General features: G+C 37.7%; 2 protein-coding genes across 2 annotated transcripts; both read right to left on the bottom strand.

Moving 5' to 3' along the window:
* Window positions 1-2,047: 2,047 nt before the first annotated feature.
* On the bottom strand, window positions 2,048-12,624 carry LRRC66 (leucine rich repeat containing 66). The gene is made up of 4 exons (XM_013949551.2): window positions 11,789-12,624; window positions 9,204-9,373; window positions 6,719-7,043; window positions 2,048-5,268 (listed from the first exon to the last, which is right to left on the bottom strand). The coding sequence occupies exons 1-4, from the start codon at window positions 12,282-12,284 to the stop codon at window positions 2,549-2,551; spliced, it is 3,711 nt and encodes a 1,236-aa protein (XP_013805005.1). The 5' UTR covers window positions 12,285-12,624; the 3' UTR covers window positions 2,048-2,548.
* Window positions 12,625-13,579: 955 nt separating this feature from the next.
* SGCB (sarcoglycan beta) lies at window positions 13,580-21,856 on the bottom strand. Its single transcript, XM_067298062.1, has 6 exons — window positions 21,775-21,856; window positions 19,231-19,440; window positions 18,125-18,310; window positions 17,822-18,013; window positions 16,479-16,610; window positions 13,580-15,624 (listed from the first exon to the last, which is right to left on the bottom strand). Exons 1-6 carry the CDS (start codon window positions 21,796-21,798, stop codon window positions 15,421-15,423), a joined length of 948 nt encoding a protein of 315 aa, XP_067154163.1. The 5' UTR covers window positions 21,799-21,856; the 3' UTR covers window positions 13,580-15,420.
* Window positions 21,857-22,697: the final 841 nt, after the last annotated feature.

Raw genomic sequence — 22,697 nt, 5'->3', positions numbered from 1 at the left:
AACTGTTCATGATTTACTCCTCTCTGTGAAATTCTAAAGGGAATATAGGATCCCTTTTTATAGAGAATTAAAACTTAATAACAGTGGGTTTGCTTTTTTTTTAAAATCCCTTCCTATATCCTCACACCTGCACACTCAGGTAATATACTGTTTTTAATTTATAGTCTCATGTCAGTAACTAGATCTGTATAAGTTTTCTGCAAGGTTTGAGTTCTATTCTGTTATTTTTAGGAGGGTTTCATTAGTAGAGCAAATTTCACCACTGCATATGTCTTTTGCCAAGTTAAAACTTTTTTTTTTTTTTTTTTTTTTACAGTCCTTCAGGGTTCAGTGATGCTTCGGAAATAGTGTCTCGGTATTTTAGTTAGCCAGCTTCTTATCATATGACGCACATAATCTGGATCTGCTGTTTCGTAGGTAGGAGTGTGCTTATTTCAAACCTGCCTTCTGTGATCATTGTTTTTAGAATGTTGTAAATAGTTCTCTATACCTGAACTGTTCCAAATATCTTTTTTGTTAACAGTTTGAAGTTTTTCTTGAAGAAAGCAGCCAAGTGCTTTCTTCTTATATAGTACATTTTATCTAGTAATCTTTAAATGTTTTACAGCTATTGGTTAATCCTCAACCTGCATGGACAATAGAGTAACCTTTTAAGATGATTAAAGCTGTCAAGAAGATAAGGCATGAAAAAGGTCAATGTTGAAAATTCAGTTGGTTTGAAGTTACGCTTTGTTTGCAGTTGTCCCTAGTAAAGCTTGAGATTGCTACAGCAAAAAGACGGAGGAAAGAATTTTTTCATATTTAGTTTTTACAGTTCTGGTGTATAAGCGGGATTTTGATAACTGGCTTCCTTTTTCTTTTCTTTTTTTCCTTTCTTTTCATTAATTGGCATGCTCTGACTTGGGCTGTGTCTGAGGAGGGCTCCTAGGTTGCATCAGCTCTGAAGTAACAGGAAAAGCAAAAGCAAAGAAGGAGGGAAGTAGGTATGTGAAAAAGGGGCAGCGGTAGGAGGCATTCATCTGAGCAAGTCTGTGTATATTGCTTTGATCTGCACAAAACTCCCGAACTAAACATTATTACTTAGGGCACAAAAAACAGTTGGCAGCCTTTTTCTCTATTTTGTTACATGCATGCATGCATGCATGCACCTACTCTGCCCCTCTTACTCTACATACTGGTCCTGCTTTCTGTAATGGGTTCAAAGCCTTAAATGCTAGAGACTTTTAAGAATACTGCAACTGAATACTGCTCAGACTTATTTTGCATTTTAGACCACTTAGCTTGTCCAGTAGGTAACAGATTTCTCTGAGGATGAGGGACACTGTCAGTTAATGCGAAGCTGAACTGTTTCCACAAGATTGTTGTTCCATCTGCTGGGAGACTGCAGCCTGCTCGCTGTCGGACTCTGCTCCTTTTGAGTGGAAGATGAGCGCTTGATAACTTCAGATTGTTCTCTGTTGTCAGCCATCTGTTAGGTGCAGCAGTCTCTCCTCACTGTTTTTGGTACAAAAGCTCAGTGTGGACTTTACAGTATTGTTTTGTGCTTCACAAAACAGAATGGGGTTTGCAAATGGGTCCAGATAGAAACTAACATAGTTCAGTCACAATCAGTGTGTTTTAAATTTTGTAACTTCTTTCAAAAAGGGGCATCAGGACTGGTACCAGTGAAGCCAGCTTTCCTGCGATTTTTGTGATTGACTTTGGGATCAAAGCAAGTAGGAGGTCTGGAGAATTACAGCATTTGTAATATTTTTCTTATTCTTTCCTGCTCTGTCACGCTCTGCCCTTAAAACTCTTGCAGATTTTCTCTTGTTTACCTATCTTCACAAAACTGTGGCGATTCGGAAACTTCTAATCCACAAATCTGGTTCAAAAAGCAGAAGATAGTCATACATACTGTTTGACTGTATAGGAGTGATTCCCATAGGAAGAACAAGATAATAGTGATAATGTAATAAAAATTTAGCAGTATTAAATTTATTTTAGACAAAGAGAAATAAAACAGTGTATATCAGAGACAATTTCCAAAGGAAACTAATCTCAGTACCAACACCAAAGTAAACATAGAAAATTATTATAACTTAATGCAAGGTTTATTACAATTATAGGTAGTTTACTTCTTTTGAGTATCCTACAGTGGTGGTTTTTTTTTTTTTTTTTTTTTTTAAAAAAACAAGTACCATTCTAAATACAAATCCATGGCTTTTGGCTTATGTGTACACAAATGTTTGTGTAGGCCTGAATTACCCTTTGGCTTTATGGTACCTATGTGTTTCTAAATTGGATGCCTAAATTAGATGAATCCAGACTTCAGAGCATAGCATGCAGCTACATTCATCTGATTGTTTAGCCTTGTTCCTTAACTTGCTTTTCTGAAGCTAAAAGCAGCTTATTTTACTGGGGGGGGGAAGGGGAGAGGGTATAAAATCAGTATTTAGCAGTTACCCGGAGCCATAGAACTTCACTTGAAGATACAGTTATTTTTGCACCTGCTATATGACATCATCATTGTGGGAGTCCTAGGTGTTGTGGTTTTACATTTTATACCTCATTTATTGCAGTTTGTTGTTCTCCTGCTTTGCAAAACATTAGCAAATCCATCAAATGCTCTTTTCTTCTTAACAAAAAAGTGACCCTGAGCTACACTGGTCTTATTTTTTTGATCGAGTTTTTCACTTGAATTTTGGAGATTGACAGCTATTGTAGAATTGTTTTCCAATTCTGTCAAAGTAGTATCATCCTCCATCTCACTGGAATCGGTCTTTCTGGAGATTGTATTTCCTCTAGTCTTTTGTGGGAATGACCATAAACTGTATTGTACGCTTTCATTAAAGAAGCCTTGTGGGGGTGGTGAGGAATATGCATTTTCTTCACTCTGATCCAACTGGGAATAATTTTCTGTGTTGAAGACTGACTGTGTTTGCCCAGAACAGTTAAGATGATGCAAATCTGCCATAACATTGCAAGACTGCCTTTCTTCAGGCAGGCAACAACTGGTGCTATCCTGTGTTTCTGTATACTCATCACATTCTCTTTTATTAAAGCCTTTTTGCATTTTCTCTGCACAAGTCTTAGGCGTTTTCACTTGCTTCCCCTGTGGTAATGAGTCTTCTTTCTCAGCAGTAACCATAACACATCTTTCAGTTGTGCTTTGAGGCTGAGATTGAAGAGATGATTCATTGATGGCTGTGTTGGAACACAGTAGCGATGTTTTTCTAACGATTTGATTCAAACCAAAATCAGTGGGAGTAAATGTAAAATGATTGTTCTCAGATGTATTCATGTTTCTTCTTAATGTAATATCCCCTTCCCTGTGATTCTCTTCAGAGGAACTCCTCTCTCTGTGCTCTTCTGCACTGATCTCTGCTGCGTTTTCTTTTTGTTCAGGGGGACTGAATCTCTGACAGTGCTGGGGTTGAATGGAAAGCTGGTACAGCCACAAGCCTGCCTCTGCAGAAGGAGTATTCTCTGTATGCGAGGCATATGTGGGAGAATGTTTTGATGAAACTAACATCGTATCATTATAACTTGTATTTTGTTTGCAGAGAGAATCAGAAATAGAGTTTTGAATTGTTGACTCTGGATTGGTAAAACACTTAAACATATCAGGAACTTTTTGACTAGAAAAAGTGATTGTGTCAGAATCTGACACAGTTAGATGATCACTACATTTGTTAGTGTAAGGTGATTCTGTTTCAGACATGATAGTATCTGATCCGTAACTAACAGTGGTTTCAAAATAGGCATTGTTCATGTTTTCATCTTTTCTAATATGCTGAAGTTCAGCAGCGAGGCTTGGAGACTCTGGCACTGTTGAGAACTTACCAGTTTCATTGTTTGTACCAGCTTTTTCTACTGACGACTGACAGCCTGGGAGATTGTTGCTAGGTTGTCCCAGTTCAAAATCTGCTAAAGAACTACAGTCACTCATTGTAAATACAGTCCCTTCATCTGAAGAACTATCACCAAATATATCTGCTAAATCATCTTTTTCATTACTGCCTTCTGGTTTATAATATTCTATAAGAGAATTTTCTCTTGTTAGGTAGGCACTTAAATTCTCATTATTTATACCTTTCTGGCAGCTGTTTGGTAAAATAAAATCTCCTGCATCACTGATTTTATTTATTTTACCATTTACACCAAGCTCTTCATCGCAGTTTTGTGTTCTGGGCACAAATACCATAGCACTTAGGGGCTCATTATGTGGGATCATTTCTTTCCATTCAGGAGAATCTGGTGTAGCCTCCGTAATTTCAGACTGCAGCAGATCGGATTTGTTAGTTATCTCACTGTTCCCAGAGTCTTGTGCATTTGTATGTGTTTGTGTTCCAGAAAATGGAAAGCCAGTCTCTCCTGTGAAGGGTAAATCTAAATCTGAAGATTCAGTGTGAATTGAGTAAGAATTGGCATTCAATCTGCTGGGTATGGGAGGGAAACTGCTCTTCTCTGAGTCTTCATTATTTGCATAATTTGAATCTTTACGTAATGAAATGTCATTGTTTGTTAATTTTCTTGGTGTTATTTCATTGCTGTTTTTGCAATCCATCCTTATAGAAGATTGTCCATTGTGATCAGCATCTGTATAATTTTCATTGCTGATACTAGTTGCTTTGCTGTTTGAAAACACTGATTTTTGCTTTGCTTTGATCTCATTACTGCTTTGCTTCTGGTACTTTTCCTCAGTATTTGGTGCGTGTACATTGCTATAAATGACACTTTCATATGACCTAGAAGTTTCTGTAGGAAGAATACATGTGTTTTTTAAAGAATTTTCATCACAAATGAACAAATTATTCTGTGTATTTGTTGGTATGCTTGCAGAACACTCTCTGCCCAGAGTTTCATTTGAAAAAGCTTGATTAGAATAAATGTGTTCTGAAGCTGAATTTTTGTTTCTACGCATGAGTCTCCATAAGTTTTCAAGGTAGGGTCTAGCAAAGGCACCCAGACAAAAAGCACAAACAAATGTAATGAACACTGAGAGGCAGACTGCCAATGCAAGGTCTTGCTCGGTTTTTCCTTGTCTAAAAACAGTGTTAGTATCCCGGATTTTTCTGACCAAAGAAGTTGAAAGCTTTTCCTTTACCTCTATATTGTAGATGAGATATTTCTTCCTTGTTGCATTAAAAATACATATATAAAATCCTTCAACAGTTCTATCAGCATTGTATATTACTAAATTATTCATTTTATCCAGTGTCATGCGAGGAAGACTAATATCTTTTGAAATTCTGCCAGTAGGTGTCCACCAAGAGACCCCATTACCTGAAATAAAAGAAAACATGAATTAAATCTGCTTTAAAAGTAGAAAATACTAAGACTGAGAGGTCAATTTATTTCTATAAAGACATTCTATGACCATCTTTGATAAATCTAACATTATTTATTCTTATGAAATGTTTTATTTTTATCCCTCCATAATCACTAGATATTGGGCCAGATGTCTGTTAAATCATCTCATGTTTTTCTCCACACTTAAAATGCAGCACATACTGTGTCTTACTACCAATCTTTACAAGAAAAATAGTGTGGGTAGGAGGGGAAATCGCTGGAATTACGTAAGCATGTTCTGGGTCTTACCAGAAACACATGCTAATCTACTTCATGCAAGATCCATGTTCACAGCCAGCCCTTCTTCAGCATGGCATGGTGGCTACATGTAGTTACTAGGTAAAAACCTATTCCATAGTTAACTATCAGGGTTTCAGCTACTGTGATTTTTTTCGTGTGGTTACTGCTTTGACTGGAGCAAAAATGTTTGAAAACCAAGGCTATTTGTATCTACCTATTGATTATTCCAAACTTCAGCTACTGCAGGAGATAGCTGCTTGTTGGCTTTTGGGAGTACATTTCAAGATTGTGTGTACATGTTTGCTTTTGGATCTGCTTGGGTTTACGGTTCATTTTCAGTGCAATCCAGTATGTTGCTTTTAATCCCATGATCATATTTTTCTCTGTGACTTTCCTTGAAAATAGATAAAGCAGGTGGCATATTCGATCGACCCTAAGTATTTTCGTTTGGGGATAAAGCATTCCAAATGGAAAGGCTTATCACCTCTAAGTGCTGTTAGTCTGTTGGAGTTAAACTGTTTCGGCTTATGACACGTGACAAATACACCTCCTTTTTTAAGTTCTGTCTTCATTTTTCTTCCGCATAGAGAAAGTCTTAACTCTGTAGAATTTGTCATTTGCACTTCAAGTGCTCCCTATTAATTGCGTATGCAGAACTTGTTTACTGAGTGAACTGTGCTGCAGTCTTCGGTGGCTGTACTTCTGTAGAAGAAATATAATTCCTTTCCCTTTTACATGCAAATAATTTTTCATCTCATTTTGCTGTAACTGAGTACTAGAAACACTATTGCATCCCTTCTCATTTTTCTATGTGCCCCAGTAGGACTGCCCCATAGCTATTAATCACAATATTAAGAAAAAAGCCTAATTGTCTCCTATATCCAAGCATTAATTAATTTATAACATAATTATACACAAGTTTAAGTATATACTAGCATCACTTACTAGTTGGATGCAAGATACGAGATTAAATTTAAGATTTTTGGTGGGAAACTGACTTTCCAATATTCTAATTGATGTAATACTTTCTAAGCAAATAATTTGCCTGTTAGCTTGTTTTTCAGTTCTTTTTGAACCAATTTCTTTTATCATTCTGCATGCATTTGGATTTTAGCAGTGTATCGATAGAGTCTGTTTTACATACCCCTTGTGTTATCCAAGTCACAGTTTAGCACAGACGTCTTTCCTGTTGGGATTACAGTTGTTTTAATTGAAACACTGTCATTGCAGTTTAAATGGAAACTTGAAAGAGGCAGGAGAGGTTTTCGTGAGATGTTGGCAGATTTATTGTATGAAATATTCCATTTTTTCCTTATTGAGTCAAAACGAATTAAATGTTTGAAAGCATTTAGTCTGCAGTTACATATCCGGGGATTATTTGATGAATTCACTCCAAGTTGAAATATGTTCAAATTGATTAGTATCTGTGGTAGAAGGGTTGTCAGAGCATTTCCACGGAGATCCACGACCTATTTGGAAATAATTCATTCAAAATTCATTCATTCAAAATTAGTTTATCAAGTCTTAGAATGGAATCTGAATTGGTATATTGTCAACAATAACTTTTTTTTAGTATAGCGAACATTTCTAAGGAAATGGGAAAAACTGTTTAGAATTTCAAGTATATTATTCTAAGCTTTTTGATTTAGATGAAGAAAGGATTGCACTATATTTAGCGCTCTTTCATTGTAGAATACTTTTATCTGTATGACTGGGAATATCACATGGTTCTCATCATGGAATGTCTATTAAATTATGCCCTTAGATGCAGAAGAGGTTTCTCTTAATGAAATGATGCAAAAGATTTTCAGTCATAAAAACACCTTATGTTTTTTCATGGCTCTCTGGTCTCCTTAGAAATGGCCTCTGTAGCCACATTTCCTCTGAAACTCGTCTGGAATTCTTCCTCAACTTGACTATGCTGAAGTTGATAAGGATCTGTGGTATCATTTTAGGGTTTGGGGTTTCCTGGAGGGAATGGAAGAGGGATGTATGTGTATGTATGTGCATATGCAGAAGGAATGGAGGACAAAAAGGATGTGCATGTGTGTAGGAAAGGGGAATGCCACAGAGAGTATGGTCCTTTCCCCTTGTGAACCTCCCTGCAGCTAGTTACCTATCTATAATACTGCCTTGATAGCACTTTCTTTTTCAAAGCCCTACTTGCTGTTAGAAGACCACTGAGATTTTGATTTAATCTGTTTGTGTGGTGTAGGGATGTGATAATGCTTATCTGTTCACACAAAAATAATTAAAAAAAATTGCAAAATCAGAACAAACAATCTTATTAGTATTTTACCCCTTCAGTAGGCATCAGAGGAAGATAATGCTTTAATACTTTGGGGCAAAATGAGATGATACATATATGTTTGTGTGTGTATGTGTGTATATATAATATTTACATATACATGTACATACACTGAATCAACTAATGAGCAATTTATGCTTGGATTAAGTATGAAAGATCTAACTAAAATCTAGTGTGTACTTGATTAAGAGTACTTAAATGTATTCCTAAATGTAATGCTTTTCTGCTCGAGTCCCTCTTTCAACCTGCAGAAGGCTAATAGCCTACCCAGGATAACTTCCGTATTGACTTTCACGTATTTCTGTGTGTGTCCTATTTTTCTTTCCACACTGAAGAGATTAACAGGTCTGCACTGCACAGTGCAGTGTAGTATAGAGATATGGAGGCAGTTGAGTAACAATAATAGTTTGGCTACTGTAGCACCAGCAGCACCTTTTGGAGTTTATCTGTCTTGCCAGAAAGCAGTCTGCAGGGTAGATGCGTCTTTGTTCACAAAACCTAGCAGGAAAAGTAAAACTGATGTGCATGTATTAAATTGTAGAAAATGTGTTGTTTGGTCATTAAGATGGGTGGATGGATAAATGAATGAATGTCAGGACCTTTGTTAAAACAGGTGTCCTGCAGAAGGTAAAGTTATTGATAAAATTAAATTCCATCCTGTAGTGGATCCATAGCCAGTGACCATTGGTTTTCCCCCTCCCCCTGCAGATGAATAATCCAAGTTTTAAGTTAACTAGGTCCTACCTTGCTTCAACACATTGGCCTAAAGTACAGTGTATTAGTGTATATGGCATAGCATGCTTGCTACTTCGTATCTGTTGATATCTGGCCATATTCTGACTTTTGCCATTTAAAGCTGTCCCTGCTTTTTATATAAATCTGTTTATATAATCTGTAAAATCTGTTTACAAGCTTTTCATATCAGACAGACTGCATGTGCCCTGATAAGTTTAAATGAACATAAAACAGTATTGTGAGTCAGAGAGATGATGCTAAAAGGATGCCTTTAAAAATCAGACTGCTTTAAAATATCTACAAGAAAAATAAATCACATATTTTACTGTTCTCCAGTTATGATTGAAGTTTGTGCCATAGATAAATGGTTTTATTTTCAGAATGTATTTTGGATAGTTAAAAAGAGTGGTATGTCTATATATTAAAAACAAATATATGTTATAATACAAATAATGGTTATTTTCACCATTAGCTTTAATTTTTATAATTGTTTGCTAATATCATCTTTGGTGAATAGTTGATAATTAGTATCTTGAACAAGGGTTAATACAAAAACATGTAAACTAATATTACAACTGTTTCTAACCTGTAATTTGTTGAGATCCTTGAAGGCCTCTGGATGAATTTTCGTTATCTTGTTGTCTTGTAAGTAGATGTTCTTCAGTTGTGAACAGTTTTGAAAATCATTCAGATAAATCTGTAATATGTCATTGGATGACAAATGGACAGTTTGTAAAGACTGCAGCATTCCTAGTCCTAAGAAAAACAAAAATGTTTTACGTTTTATATTCTAATTTTCTAATTGCATCAAGCAACTTTTTAAAAATTCTTTGCAACAACTTTCCTTCAATTACTGTCCACTGCAGCCAGTGGCTGCAGGCTTTGATTTATCATGTCTTTTCTGTTCAATGGTGTTATCCCATTTATAAAGTTGTATAGCATCAACAGCAGGCACTTTAATATATTCACAAATCAATGCATGCTTTTTGAAATTCAGACATCCATAAAAGCAGTAACATGACCATGTCTGTACTTCGAGCACACTTCTTTGGAGAATTAGAGATGGGAAAGGAGGAGTGTGAAAAGGGGCAGAATATACCCTGTTTTTTAAATCATAATATGCTAATAGTAAATGAAAGGGAGAGATGTAAAAAGTGATAAAGCTTCTCCTATTCATTGCTGTCTTCAAGTTCGTGCACGTTTTTCATGTGTGGAATTACTTGAACCATATTCGTAGGATGTAAAGTTGACTGAAAACTAAAACTTGTTTGTGTTGATTATGGCAGCGTGCCTGTGAAATACTAAGCGTATCAGCTTATTCTCCAGCGTTTCCTGGTTATGATAGCATCTGTTTTGCATACGTGGCTGTTTTGAAAGCTAGGGATACCTCATTTTTCTAAGACACTGTGCAGGCAGCCTTTATAACTCCAGCCTGCAAATTCTAGTTGGAAGGCTGGCACCTCAATGTTCAGCATCACCGCAGTTTTGTAACATCTATATGTCACTCATGAGTGATTTTTTTGATTGTAGGGCATTGTTTAGAAGCTACTAGTTCTCCTTAAAAATTTTGTCCTTGGTGTCATCAAGTTTACAGGAAATCTTGAATTTCAGTTTGCTCTTTCTGCTTGCTGAGTAACTATCTCTGGGCTTACTGCAAAAGGCTGACAGAATAATTCATTCCTACTGTAAATGTAGAGGTAGGTAGTATGAAAGGCATTCAGAAATTCTGGCAGTTCCATCAATTCTTCCTTGCACCTTTATGAAGATTTGCAGGTTGCCTGATTGAAGCTACATTTGTGCCAAAAATGTATACTGGTATGGCACTGATGGTTTGCAGCCGGATCTCTCGAGTGTTGAGAGAAGGGTTTCTTTATAGTCAACCCCCCTACTCAGAATTTAAGCTTGAGTTTCTTACGACGTCTCCCGTACCAGTGCTTAAAAAACAGAAGGCTAATGAAGTATTTTGGAGAATGAAAATAAAGTTATGAACACGTATTTAAATGAATATGAAATTTAAATGCAACTTGGGAGTATCGTAGCATGATGTGTAGCAATTTGATTTTTGTTCTTAACATCTAGCAATTGGAATTTCTTACAGTAAAAGTGTAATCTTTCTGACCTGGTATGTATAATAATACATTGTTATATTTATATAGCAAAACAATCAAATTCTCATCAATATATTTTATAATGTAAGCTGTTTCTGTACTTTGCACAAGGAAACCTTATAGATACTTACATATACACTTAGCAACATAATGAAGCAAAACAGTTTACTGCATGCCAGAGAATTATTTGGTATCAAAAAAGGAGAATGATAGACCTTCTAGAGCCCTGTGCAATTTCAGGATTATTCTCTTTAATAACCTTTTGAGATATGCCTTTTTTTTTTTTCCTCTGGTATTTATGAAGTTCAAGGCTAATGAATATGATTGATATCAGAGATCAGTAAAATTCAACAAACGAATATATAGGGTTGGGCTGCTCATACTATAGCTTTTGCTTCATTTAAGCACTTTTTGAGCAATGTGAATTGTCTGTTTCTGAGGGCACAGGCTGTCATAAAGGGTATGCTGGCATACTTCAGTGGCTAGCAAATACTTCCTAAAAGTTTACTGAAGACTTAATTCCAGCTTGTTAATAGAAGGTGTCACTTTGGGTGTTCTCTTTTGAAAATATTAACAAAGAGATGGCAGTAATTGTTTTGAATTGGACAAAATGTTTTCCTGCATTTGTGAAATACTGAAATGGGAGCAAGTTTTTAAGAGTATTGACTTTCTTTTGAACAGTAGTATGAAATCCCTTATCCGTCGTTTTCTTGATGTTCAGTTTCACAGTAGGGACTTGGAACCTGGTGTTTTAATTCCAAACATTTTTACTTCCCTTTCTATAAAAGAAGAAAAAAATACTCCTTTGCCTCTCAGAGGATAAATTTGGTAATGTTTGACTGGCACTAAGGCATTATAATTACAAAGACTGTATAAAAAAACCAAACCAACTGCAAAGAACCATTTGCTCTAGTCTCTGTATTTGCACTCAGGTAAAACTTTCCCTTACCTTAAATATAACTAAATGAGATGGTTGTATTCTGAAATCAGTAAGATGTATGAAATTATATCTAAAATTAACTTATCTCTTGGGTGATGTGCTTAAAGGTTTTGAAATACTTACCTCTAGGAATTGTATTAAGATTGTTTCTTTCAACTGATAATACTTTCAAAGCAGGCAAGAGATGATAGGCTTCTCTGTACTTTTCAGACGTGTGTGCAGGTGTAGGTATGTCCAGTGTGAGGGTGTTGATGGCATTACCATTGAGGTTTAGAGTTTCTAAAACTGGTAAATTTCTAAAAGTAGTAAAGGAGAGTTCAGAAATCATGTTGTTACTGAGATTCAGGTGTTTCAGCATCCATTTTTTATTTCTGCCATCGGTGCACAGGAATGTTTTAATGTTGTTGTAACTTAAATCGGCTGTTATCACTGTTTGTGATATATCTTCTGGAATAGCAGATATTCCAGTAAATGAACAATTCACTAAGAACTTCCCATCCCACCAGCAGTCTGAATGATGAGAAATATTGGAAAGAATCTGGTGTGACTTGGTTTCCGTCGATCCAGGAAGGTTAAAGTAAAGGAGCACAGCTATGACGCTCAAGTGAAGGCTATCCATAATATCTATATGTAAGATGTAAAATTATGGTAAGTTCAGCATAACTACAATCAAATAGAAAGTAGAAATACTTCTAACATTCAAAAAACAAAAAAACAAACTTAAACAAATACCCAAACCACTGCCAATGTTCTGCCTTAAACATACAGTTTTGGAGTCTTAGGTATTTTTCAAAAAGCATATTCAGAAATTGGTAATCTTCCCGCGCCCTCCACTTCTCCCCAAAACAATCCAAACTTTTTCTTACTTTTTCCCGTCCTTAACTCGAGAAACACAGCTCCTCAGGAACTCAAGAACTGAAAACAATGGAGACTTTTGAACTAACTTCTGGTATCATACACTATTATCACTGAGCAAAGTCCACCAGTTATAATGTATAACAAATAGATGTGGAATGGTTTTCATACTTTCAGTTAATAACTAGCTTCACTGTCGATAACACAACAACATATCTTTAATGAGACCACAATCTTGCAAGTAACACTTCTAAACCACAGTTGTGTCTTTGTTTTGAAATGGAACAATAAATTCTAAGATGAGAAATTCAATTGTCTTTTACTTATTGAAACAACCACCACCTTTACAAATGCAGAGAATTCTTCACATGTAAGTTGTTTTAAAGTACTCAGTGCTGTATTTTATACAGGCAGGTAGTCTGCACTTTAAACACATCTAGACTCTCAAGTGCATCTGCAGGATTGAAATAAATGTGTGTTTCACACTGTTTTAAACAAGTACAGAAAAATGTATGTTAAGCAGTTAGAAGATAAACCACAAAAAATTCACAACATGGCATGTATGGCACCAACATTTGTCAAATTCTGTAGTGAAAGTAACAAAATACATTAACAATACATAAATAATGGCCAACAAATTAATAATTTATATTAATTGATATCTGTACAATTGGTTTTGCTAGGTTTTTGACTAAAAATCCACACTTCAAAAACAATTCTCCAAACCATAATTTAAACATAGCTTTGTGACAAATTTTTCAGCTATACTGCATGTAGTATTTTAATAGGAGTTCTGATAATTACAAGTAAAGAATCCAGTATTAGCATATAGGCATATCAGTACTAACCTGACAAGAGCTATAATGTGTTCTTTATAGTCTATTTGATCAAGGCAGTATTTGTTATTTACCATGACCTATTTCAGCTTTGGGAGTTCTGCTGATACTACTATTAGTAAGAGAGCAACAGTTCTAAAAATGTCACAGTTTCTTTCCTCCACTTAATTGTAACAAATACTAATAAGGGCACCATTTAGAGCAGGAAAGATGTATGCATGCATGGTTTCAGCAAAATCTTTATTGACATGATTAATAAATACTAACTGTAGTAAAACTACAAATGCAATGTGCAAAATGTGAGCACTTTTCCATTATCTTTACTGTGAGCAATGAAATGACTTCTGTTACATTTTATTCCATTTTTGTTCAAAATAACCCTGACCCCCAACTGAACATCAAAACTTTGCTGTGCCTGTATGCAATTTTAATGACATACTTCCCTCATATGACCCCTCTGACCTGCCATGTGGCATAATACCTGACCTGTAGATCCCCCCTCTAAAATCACTTCCACCCATTTAGTTCCTACTGACTTCTAGTCAAAGGCAGGAATCAAGACCTTAGATAGGAAGTTCTTTGCAGCAGGGACTGACTTGCCCTTTGTGGAATTCTCGTACTTGGACAGCTATAAAACAAGCCTAGATTGTAATTTGTCTTCCCATAACAAATGAAAAATTCAATTCTGAAGTTAATATGTAACATTTGTACAACTTTTATGAAGCAAAGTGGGTGCTTATCTGGAAAAACTTGTCAAGTGCTTGTCAAGTCACCTTTGTGGCCTCCATTAAGGTTACTTGATGCTACTGCAGAAAAAATATTTTAAACTGAAAAAAAACACATGGTGGGAAGGGGGTAATCTTACAATGAGCTGGTCTATTTTTAGTACAAAACACCTTATCTCTCCAAAGTAATTATAAGGCTATAATAGTTTCTGTAAGGTTTCAGTTCATCACATACAAAGTTTCAGTGTTGACAAATTCAGATGCACATTTACTGTGCTGTCATGGGATCCAATACCATCACATTTAGAATTACAGACCTGCAGTTTTGTTAAATTCAGAATTTAATTCTGAGGTTCTCAGTAATGCATTGGTACTGATATTCATGGAAAAAAGAGGCCTAATCTCAAACACTGCTGCTTATAGCCATGCCATGCTTTAGATTATCAGCTGTTAAATAATGAATTAATATATTGTTCACATTAAAGCACCCAGGAAAATACTTTTCTTTTGGGTAGTGAGCAAATTATCAGTACATATTAAAAAAATGTACTTTTAATATAAACACATTTTATAAATACTTCACATAAATCAAGCAAGCGTAGAATACTTAAACTTACACAAATATTATGTAGCTCGAGAAACACTCAAGTAATTACAATTTCCACTATTACCAGCTAGAATATTTCAAAATTAAAATTATACTTCCATACTCTATATTACTTTGCAAATATTATTGATGGTAGAGTAATTTTTTTAACTCCATGAGACTATATGGCAGAAGTAATGCAATATTTAAAAGTGAATCTGCCATTGTCTTTCTTTTAGTACACATATGGTAGACCACTTAATTTGGAGAGAAATCTTTACATCAACCTTTGGAGAGTAGAGGACACAAAGTCTGCCACTTCAACCATCCTAGACAAATCTGCTTCGAACAGCACATTGATGTTCCTGTTGAAGTACTTCAAATTGCAGTTTTGTTCTCAGCAATCTTCAAGGAATTGAGAGGCAGGACAAAAACCTGCTTTAGAGACAACTGAAGGCAGTCAATATAATTTCTAAGAGTATGTTGCCTTTAAATATATTCTATTGGTCCCAATTCAGGAAGGTACTTCAGTATGCATGTAAATTGAAACATGTTACAGCACCTTACTAAATTAGAGCCACTATTAGGACAAATATGATGAAATAATACTGCTGAGCATAACCTGTGTTTAAAAATATTATATAATCAGTGTTAGTATAAACTGCTGTAAAAACAGAAATGCTTGAAGGCATGCAGTTACTTCATACAAACAAATGTAAACAGAGGAGAACTCTCCTGGTAGTACTTTGTGTTCTAGTGTGTGGCTCCACATGGATTGACAGAAGTCTGACAACCCATGTTATATCCTGTCACTTGAACCTTGAACAGTGTTCCATCTGCGCACATACAGAGCTTGAAACGCAACCAGTTACCATTATTAAACTGTTCCCCATAAGAAGAACTTGGCAATCGCGATGGGCTGACCATCACAGTTCCATTCAGGATGATGCTGTTTTCCTATTAAGAGGAGAAAAAAAATAAAAGTACAACTTTTTATGTAACCAAGGCAGCCTGTTTTTGAAAAAGACAAGTTTAACCAATAAATCACATCATTAGGATGTCTGTAGAACTCAAAAGAATAACATTTTTTTAAATCTACAAGGGAAAGTTTCATTTTAAAATTAAATTTGTGAGTGACGTCCACCAATTTCTCAATTATAACCAGGAAAGTACTTTGCTTTTCCAGTGGTAGGTTGCTATTGAGAGAGACAACAGTAGTATGATAAACAGTTCTTCACTTCAGTGAGCTATTAGCCAACACAGTATATCTAAAAATCTATACATGAAATGGAAATCAGGGTTTGAACTTATATTTCCAGATGCACATATCTTTATTTCGCCCCTCCCCTTTAACATTTTTCCTCCTTTTATATGCTCTACAGTCTTAACCTCAAAAAGAGCTTAAATGAATGCTGATGAATCTTGCTGTGACAGCTCATGAAGGTACTGATCCTAACTGTACACTCTGCTCCTCTGTCAACAGTAGCTGTTTGCAATAAAGCTTCCAGAAGGGGATATGTATTTCCTTTGGTGTCTGTTTCAGTGCAGAGGCCCATAGCTTAGCTTTACTTACTTTGTGGGTTTGTAGCATCTTGCAGGAGTAAATCATTGTTACCTTACAATTATTGAACCATTAATTAAAACCAAGATAATAATCCACCTTTTTAAAGTCCTTCCAAATACACCAACTGCAACTAAACTTTTATGCATGCCAATTTAATATAAAATTTGAATCCATACAAAACTACAAGAATTTGCTCTCTGCCTATATTTGAAACTAAGCTGCTCAGATGCTGATCTGAAATACTTACTGCTTTAAGTTCCATGTTTCCTCCCATGCGAAACTCAATGGTCTTGCCTGTAATGAAAACTCCTTCGTTTCCACGGACAATGGCATGTCCATCAACCTTTATGTTTAGATCACTGGTTGCATTACTGGTAATCTAAGAACATAAAGAAAAAAACAAAAAGAATATTACAGATCAATGAAAAAGTGCCACTTGGGTTTGAGTAACTTTTATTACCTTAAAAATATTGTTAAATAATTTAATAAAAAATTTCAATGTATTTTGCACCCTCCTCCCACTATGCTTGTAAAGCTTCCGCCTATTTGTTACTTTCTGCACTTACATATAGAAACAAGAATTACCTAAGTTTGGAAGTATGCAAAATAGCTTATTGCTTGCATATCATTTGATTGCAATAAAAATATCAGCAATTTACATGGAAGAGTTATATGGGATATATAACTAACACTGGTAGCAAATACAACATTCCTGTAAACAGTGATCATGTAAACTTATTTTTCTGTATTCATTTAATTTGGTCTTCCATTTAAAGTTATAGTTGTTATTTTTGTCTCTGAAGCATACTAGTTAACTGTTAGCCTGCAGAGGAAACACAAAAAATAACAAGCTAAGTTCTCTTTTTTGTTTGTCCTTAATAGGATTGGTCACTGCTTCCCAAGACACACTTGACCCTCTGTAAATCTACTGACACTACTAATGTTATATAGTAGAACTATGGACTGTATTCTGTGTGTAAGCCTTTATTATGAGTGATGATATGCAAGAAATAAATTTTAGTCTAACATTAAGATCAATGCTTTTAATGCATACGTGCTGATATTTAGGCTCTTTAGTCTTCTGATCAGAACATGTTTAACCTGGAAGCCTTAAGCTAATGGAACTTCTATAATGCTATTACTGTTCTCTACACTTTCACTCAGACTTCTAAAAATCTGATTGTAATAACATTTATCACCAATGAAAAGAAAATGATGCTGAAATTCTGGTAGTTATTTTTGTAAGTAATTAGAAACAAAGCTTTTCAGAGGTACTCTATTTTTGAAATAGTTATCTGTGCACAGACACATAAATGCTTAATAAAAACATATACAGGCTTTCTAATCCTGGTAATGGAGTTAGTATGGTATTTTAGATGTTACACTCATTTAATAATATCAGTTTTAATTTATATTGGACTTTTAAAGATGACTTAGGTTTTCAAAGCTGCATTTTTTAGCTGTATTAATCAAATTTCTAAACATGCTTGCAAGATCAGATTACAATACAGACATTATTATTCTACAACGAAGGAAATTCTGTAATTAACTTTTGCAAAGAGTAAGTGATGGTTTATAAAAAAGGCATACCCTCTCTGTAGAAGCCTTTTGTACATTCAAGATTTTAACTCCATTTGGCAGATGAAACTCATGAGTTTCATAGTCTGTGCTGAACAAGGTGTTTTGTGTCCGTGGGTCAACAAATTCCATGCCAATGTCACTGGTAATGGATGTTTTGTCCTTCTCCACACTAAGCTTTGTTGTTCCTTGCTGAAATACAATCTTCAGAAACAAAGTCTTAAATTAATGATGTTTCAAAGGTAATGTTTATTCATAATGTGAGCATAATTCCATAGTGTGGCTCACAAACTTTCAATTCATGATATAACTTACAGGCTGATTATTTCCAGTAATCACCAAATCTTCATTACGTCTGCCTCCTACAGTGCTTTTATATAATGGATGTATAACGCCCATGTCAGAAACTTGCTTAAACCTCAGTAAGCCACTCTCATGGAACTCCATACTGTCACAGCCGTTGGGACCAATTCGAATCACAGCCCAGATAACAAGTGTAATCTGGAAGAGAAACACACATTTTTTAAAGCTTACTTTGATCATTCAGGTCTTCCTGCGCAGGGTATTGTACTAATAGATGCTATATTTGAAATAATTATTAATGCAAATGTTTAAGTGAGCTGTAGGGGTAAATTTACTTTAGTATGTTTAATTCCTACTAGAAACATTAGCATACACTTAATTATAAAATGCATTTTGCATGACTTTTTACACTCATCTGAAATAATCTGTGTATTTATATATATACACACACAGATATACATGCATGCATATGTTTGAAATCAAATCATGTCCACATTTAAATCTTTTTCCTGTTTAAGGGTAATCATGGTATCATAAGCTAAACAGTTTTGCAGAACACAGTATTGCAACGCAGGATATACTTAGTTACCTTTGAACTACGAGAAAGCACCTTCTGATGTGGATGTCTAGTTATGAAAAATGATTCACTGCTTTTCATTGTCGAAGCAATAAAAAGGTGGTTCACTGAATAGTCATAATGAGCAAGAGGAGAGGTTTAAACTACAGTGGCTGATGAATTCTGAACAATCATGTGCAGTTCAGTTATTATGTACAGTGTTCCTGCCTGAACAGTTATCCTGAATGCATTTGTACTGCACACACTTGCTGTAAAGTTTTGAGAATGGATAGAGACTTTCAAATTTCCTACTTCTGTGTTGGATAACAGGTAGGTTCCATGCTGGGACCATGATACTGGAATAGTGATGTCTAAACTGATAAGATTTTCCTGTCTAATCTTGTTCAGACTACAAAAGAGCAAGAGGGAGAGAAGAAAAATGAGGAGTCTCCAATACATTTTAAGTACTTCACAGCCACACTGGAGTAAATTTTCTCTCTCTAATAAACAATCAAAATGAAATATATCCCAATGTTACTTACAGCCTCAGTATTATACTCACAATCAAATTGATGACAGCCAAAATGAAAAGAAGAACGATCACACAAATGGCCAAGTTGCCTTTCCTGCCACGTAAGCCTGTCTTATGGAGACGGTCTTCATCAATTGGAATGTATCCTGCTTTAAAGTTACTGTTGTGCTCCTTATTAACATTCCTGCGCTCTACAGCCTTCTCACGCATAGACTTCTTCACAGGGCCGTTAGAACTTTGCTATAATTCAAAACATGGATTAGCTGTTACAAGGCTCGTAATTCACCAAAACCATACATATGTATGTATGTGGGGGAAAAAAAAAAGAAAAATCAAGAATGTGGACTGATTGGTGGAACATACACGATAATATATTCGATATTATATTTTGATCTGCCACTGTATTTGTACTATCCATTTATGCAATGTGCATAAATGCAATCTATGTGCAATCTATGCTGACTACCACTAATATTAGAATCCAGATATTTTCAGACAATTTATAGATGCTTTTATATCTCATTTTTTATGGTGTCAGCTATGAATTATTAGTGAAACTACTGCAGTTAAATAAAAAGGATTCAGCTGTAGAAGAACTTCATCAAGTTTTTACCTCTTGGGAGTAATACAGGACATAATCCTGCAGGTCATTTACCACTACACAAGATTTTAGTTCCCTATACACAAATGCAGGAGTCTCAAGTGAGTTTATCTAAAAATTTCAGGAGGAGTGTGGTGAGTGAGGACTACGCAGGTTACAGTCAACTTCTATTACTTGCATGCAGCATTAAGAAAAGGAAAAATACTTTAAGGCCTCAAACCTGCCATGGAGGGAAGTTGGCCAGTATAGCTTTACCTTACTGTCTTGAAATGACTAGATTGCAAGGTGTATTTTGTCAATCTGATAAATTAACATGCAGAGGAAACTCTCACAGATATTCACAGGGAGAGAAATTTAGATGCATTTTCATAACTTTGAACAAGATTTTGTTCCACCTTCCTTCAATGCAGTGAGGTGCTATTTTAGGGTCCAGTTCTTAAAGCAAGGGGTTGATCTTTCTGATGGCATTAGATTTGCTCATCTGACATGAATCCTGAAGCTGCACCTTAAGCTTGCTATACTCTGTGTGTGTGTGTATACACTAATGTAAAGGGTAAAAATGTCTTCTGCTTTCTTTATTGTTGAAGAAGGAGATGATGTCCAGAAAGAGGTTTCCTTGGTGACACTGTGGAAGCCACTGTAACCCTACAAAAACTCAGAATTAGGTAGGGAAACAGTCTAAGAGAAGAGGTTGGGATTCTGTGGAAAAAAAGACGGAAACCTTGCACAATGGGATAGTAATTTTTTTGTCCCAAGGATCCTGTGTTTTTGAAAGCATTTGATGGTGAGACAAAATTCAGATTCAGTTTTTCACCTTGTAAGGCAGGACAAGAGAAGGCAGGACAGCACCAGGACTGACAGAATATCACTGGCATGGTTGTTGCTGGATTAAGTGCTGTGACATCCATGCAAAGCTAGGGGGTATCTCCTGAGGCACCAGAGACTCGGTTTGGAGAGAATCCCTCAGGAACCGTAGGCTTCTTACCTGCTAATTCCAAAGGCAGCATACATGCATGCACACGCACGCTCGGTCTTATAAAAATTCCCCAGGAAGCAGAGGAGCACCTGAAAGCCCAGCCCTTGTACAGCTCCCCTCTCTTTTCCGGCTGCAGCTGAACCTTGTGTGGTCAGAGGCAGCCACCACGTGCGCCCCTCCAAGCAAGGACGGTACTCCTTTTGAGAAATTTAGCTTTCGCTGAAGTGTGAGAGGTCAGATGCTGATACAGAAGCTGAATTTGAGCTTAAGTCTTATTTATACATTGTCACTGAGCTATCCCACTTGTACTAAGTAAGATGACTCATGTGGGAGCTCTATTTATACCGACCGCACTAGCTAGCTGCTCTCCGACTCACAGATTAGTGGCGAGTATCTGTTTACACAGGGCAGTTACAGCCCTGTGCAGAAACGCTAGAACATTTTATTAGTGACATTCAGATTCTGAAAACGGTATTTTTCCGTGCTGTAGAGTTTACACGTGCAGACTCCGCGGCAGGGCTCTGGGTCCGACGCCGTCCTTGCCCTGCGCAGCGCCGCGAGGCGGCTGCCACGCTGCAAAGCCCCTCCGGGCACCGCGCCGGGCACCGACGCCAGGGGCCACCTCGGCGCCGCCGGGCGCGGAAGCCGCCGCTCACAAGCGCCGTTTCCCCTTCTCGCGGCGGCCTCGCCGCAGCCACCGCGCGGCACGAAACGCGCCTCAGCCACGGCCGCTCCAGAGCCAGGCTCGCACGGGCCGAGGACGCCCCGGGCGGGGTTTCAGGGCTCCGCGGAGCCCGGCGGGGGGAGCCCGCGGGGCGCGGCCGCCGCCCGCGACGCGCCCTGGCGCCGCAGAGCGACCGCGCCGCCCCCGAGGGCCCCCTCCGCCGCAGGAGCCCCGGCCCCGGCCCCCGGCCGGCCGCCGGGCCTCGCGCCCCCCTCCCCGCCGCGGCGGGGCGTCCCGCTGCCTCCCTGTGCCCGCGTCTCCGCGCGGACAGACCTGCTCGGGGCCGGCCGCCGCCATCTTCCTGCGCTCCTGCTGCCGCCGCGGCCGCGCCCCCCAGCGCGCCGCGCCCCCTGGCGGCGCGGCGGGACGCGGCGGTCGGGAAGACCCCGCGCCCCGCGGCGCGGCCCTGCGCCCATGGGGGGACCGGGGCTTGTGACGTCGAAGCGAGTCAGCCAATCAGCTCCCCCGTCCGCCCGGGCCCCCGTGCGGCCGCGGCGAGAGGAGCCCGGCGGCGGGGCCGAGTTTGGGCTCCGTCAGTTATGGGCTGCCCGCAGCCGCCCGGCCCAGCCGCCTCGCAGGTGCCGGGCTCGCTGGCATCTCCGGCGTCGGAATAAGCTTAATTCAAGGGGTTCGACCTAGCTTCCTGTTTTTCAGATGGTGAAATTGAAATATCGCACACCTGGCTACGGTGCCGATGCCACTCAGCCCTTGTTTTCTGGCTCTTCTTTCACAATAGCAGAAAACACAGGCCTGTGTTAATAGACTTGCTGAAGAATGACAGGCTTCTGGCAAAGACGCACTCTGGCTTCAGAGCCAGTACAAGCTCTGCTGCCAGTCTCATTCCACTTCGAGGATCTATAGGAATAGAACATGGCCCTGTAGCATAACACTGATTATAATGGTACTGTACAAATGTCACTTTGTTTCGTGTTTCCTACCACGCTCGCTATCCCCCTGCTTCGGTAAAAGCACCCCTGTGTGGAGATGCTGCTGCATCGGCAGCAGGCTGTGAATGACCTCATTGTTTTCCCAAGATTTGCAGTATAACCCCTAGGGATCAATTTTATTGCTGAAATAAATCATCAAAGGCTAAATTTTGTTTTAATTGACCTCTGTCAATGTACGTGAAGAATGACCCCCAGAAATGTATACGTGAATACGCCTGTGTTCCTACCCACAGATCATAAATAAGTCTT

This window comes from Apteryx mantelli, chromosome 5 (genome assembly GCF_036417845.1).
Source record: "Apteryx mantelli isolate bAptMan1 chromosome 5, bAptMan1.hap1, whole genome shotgun sequence".
Taxonomy (NCBI): domain Eukaryota; kingdom Metazoa; phylum Chordata; class Aves; order Apterygiformes; family Apterygidae; genus Apteryx; species Apteryx mantelli.
The sequence above is the reverse complement of the archived record's forward strand: the minus strand, read 5'-3'. Positions and strand labels throughout refer to the sequence as shown.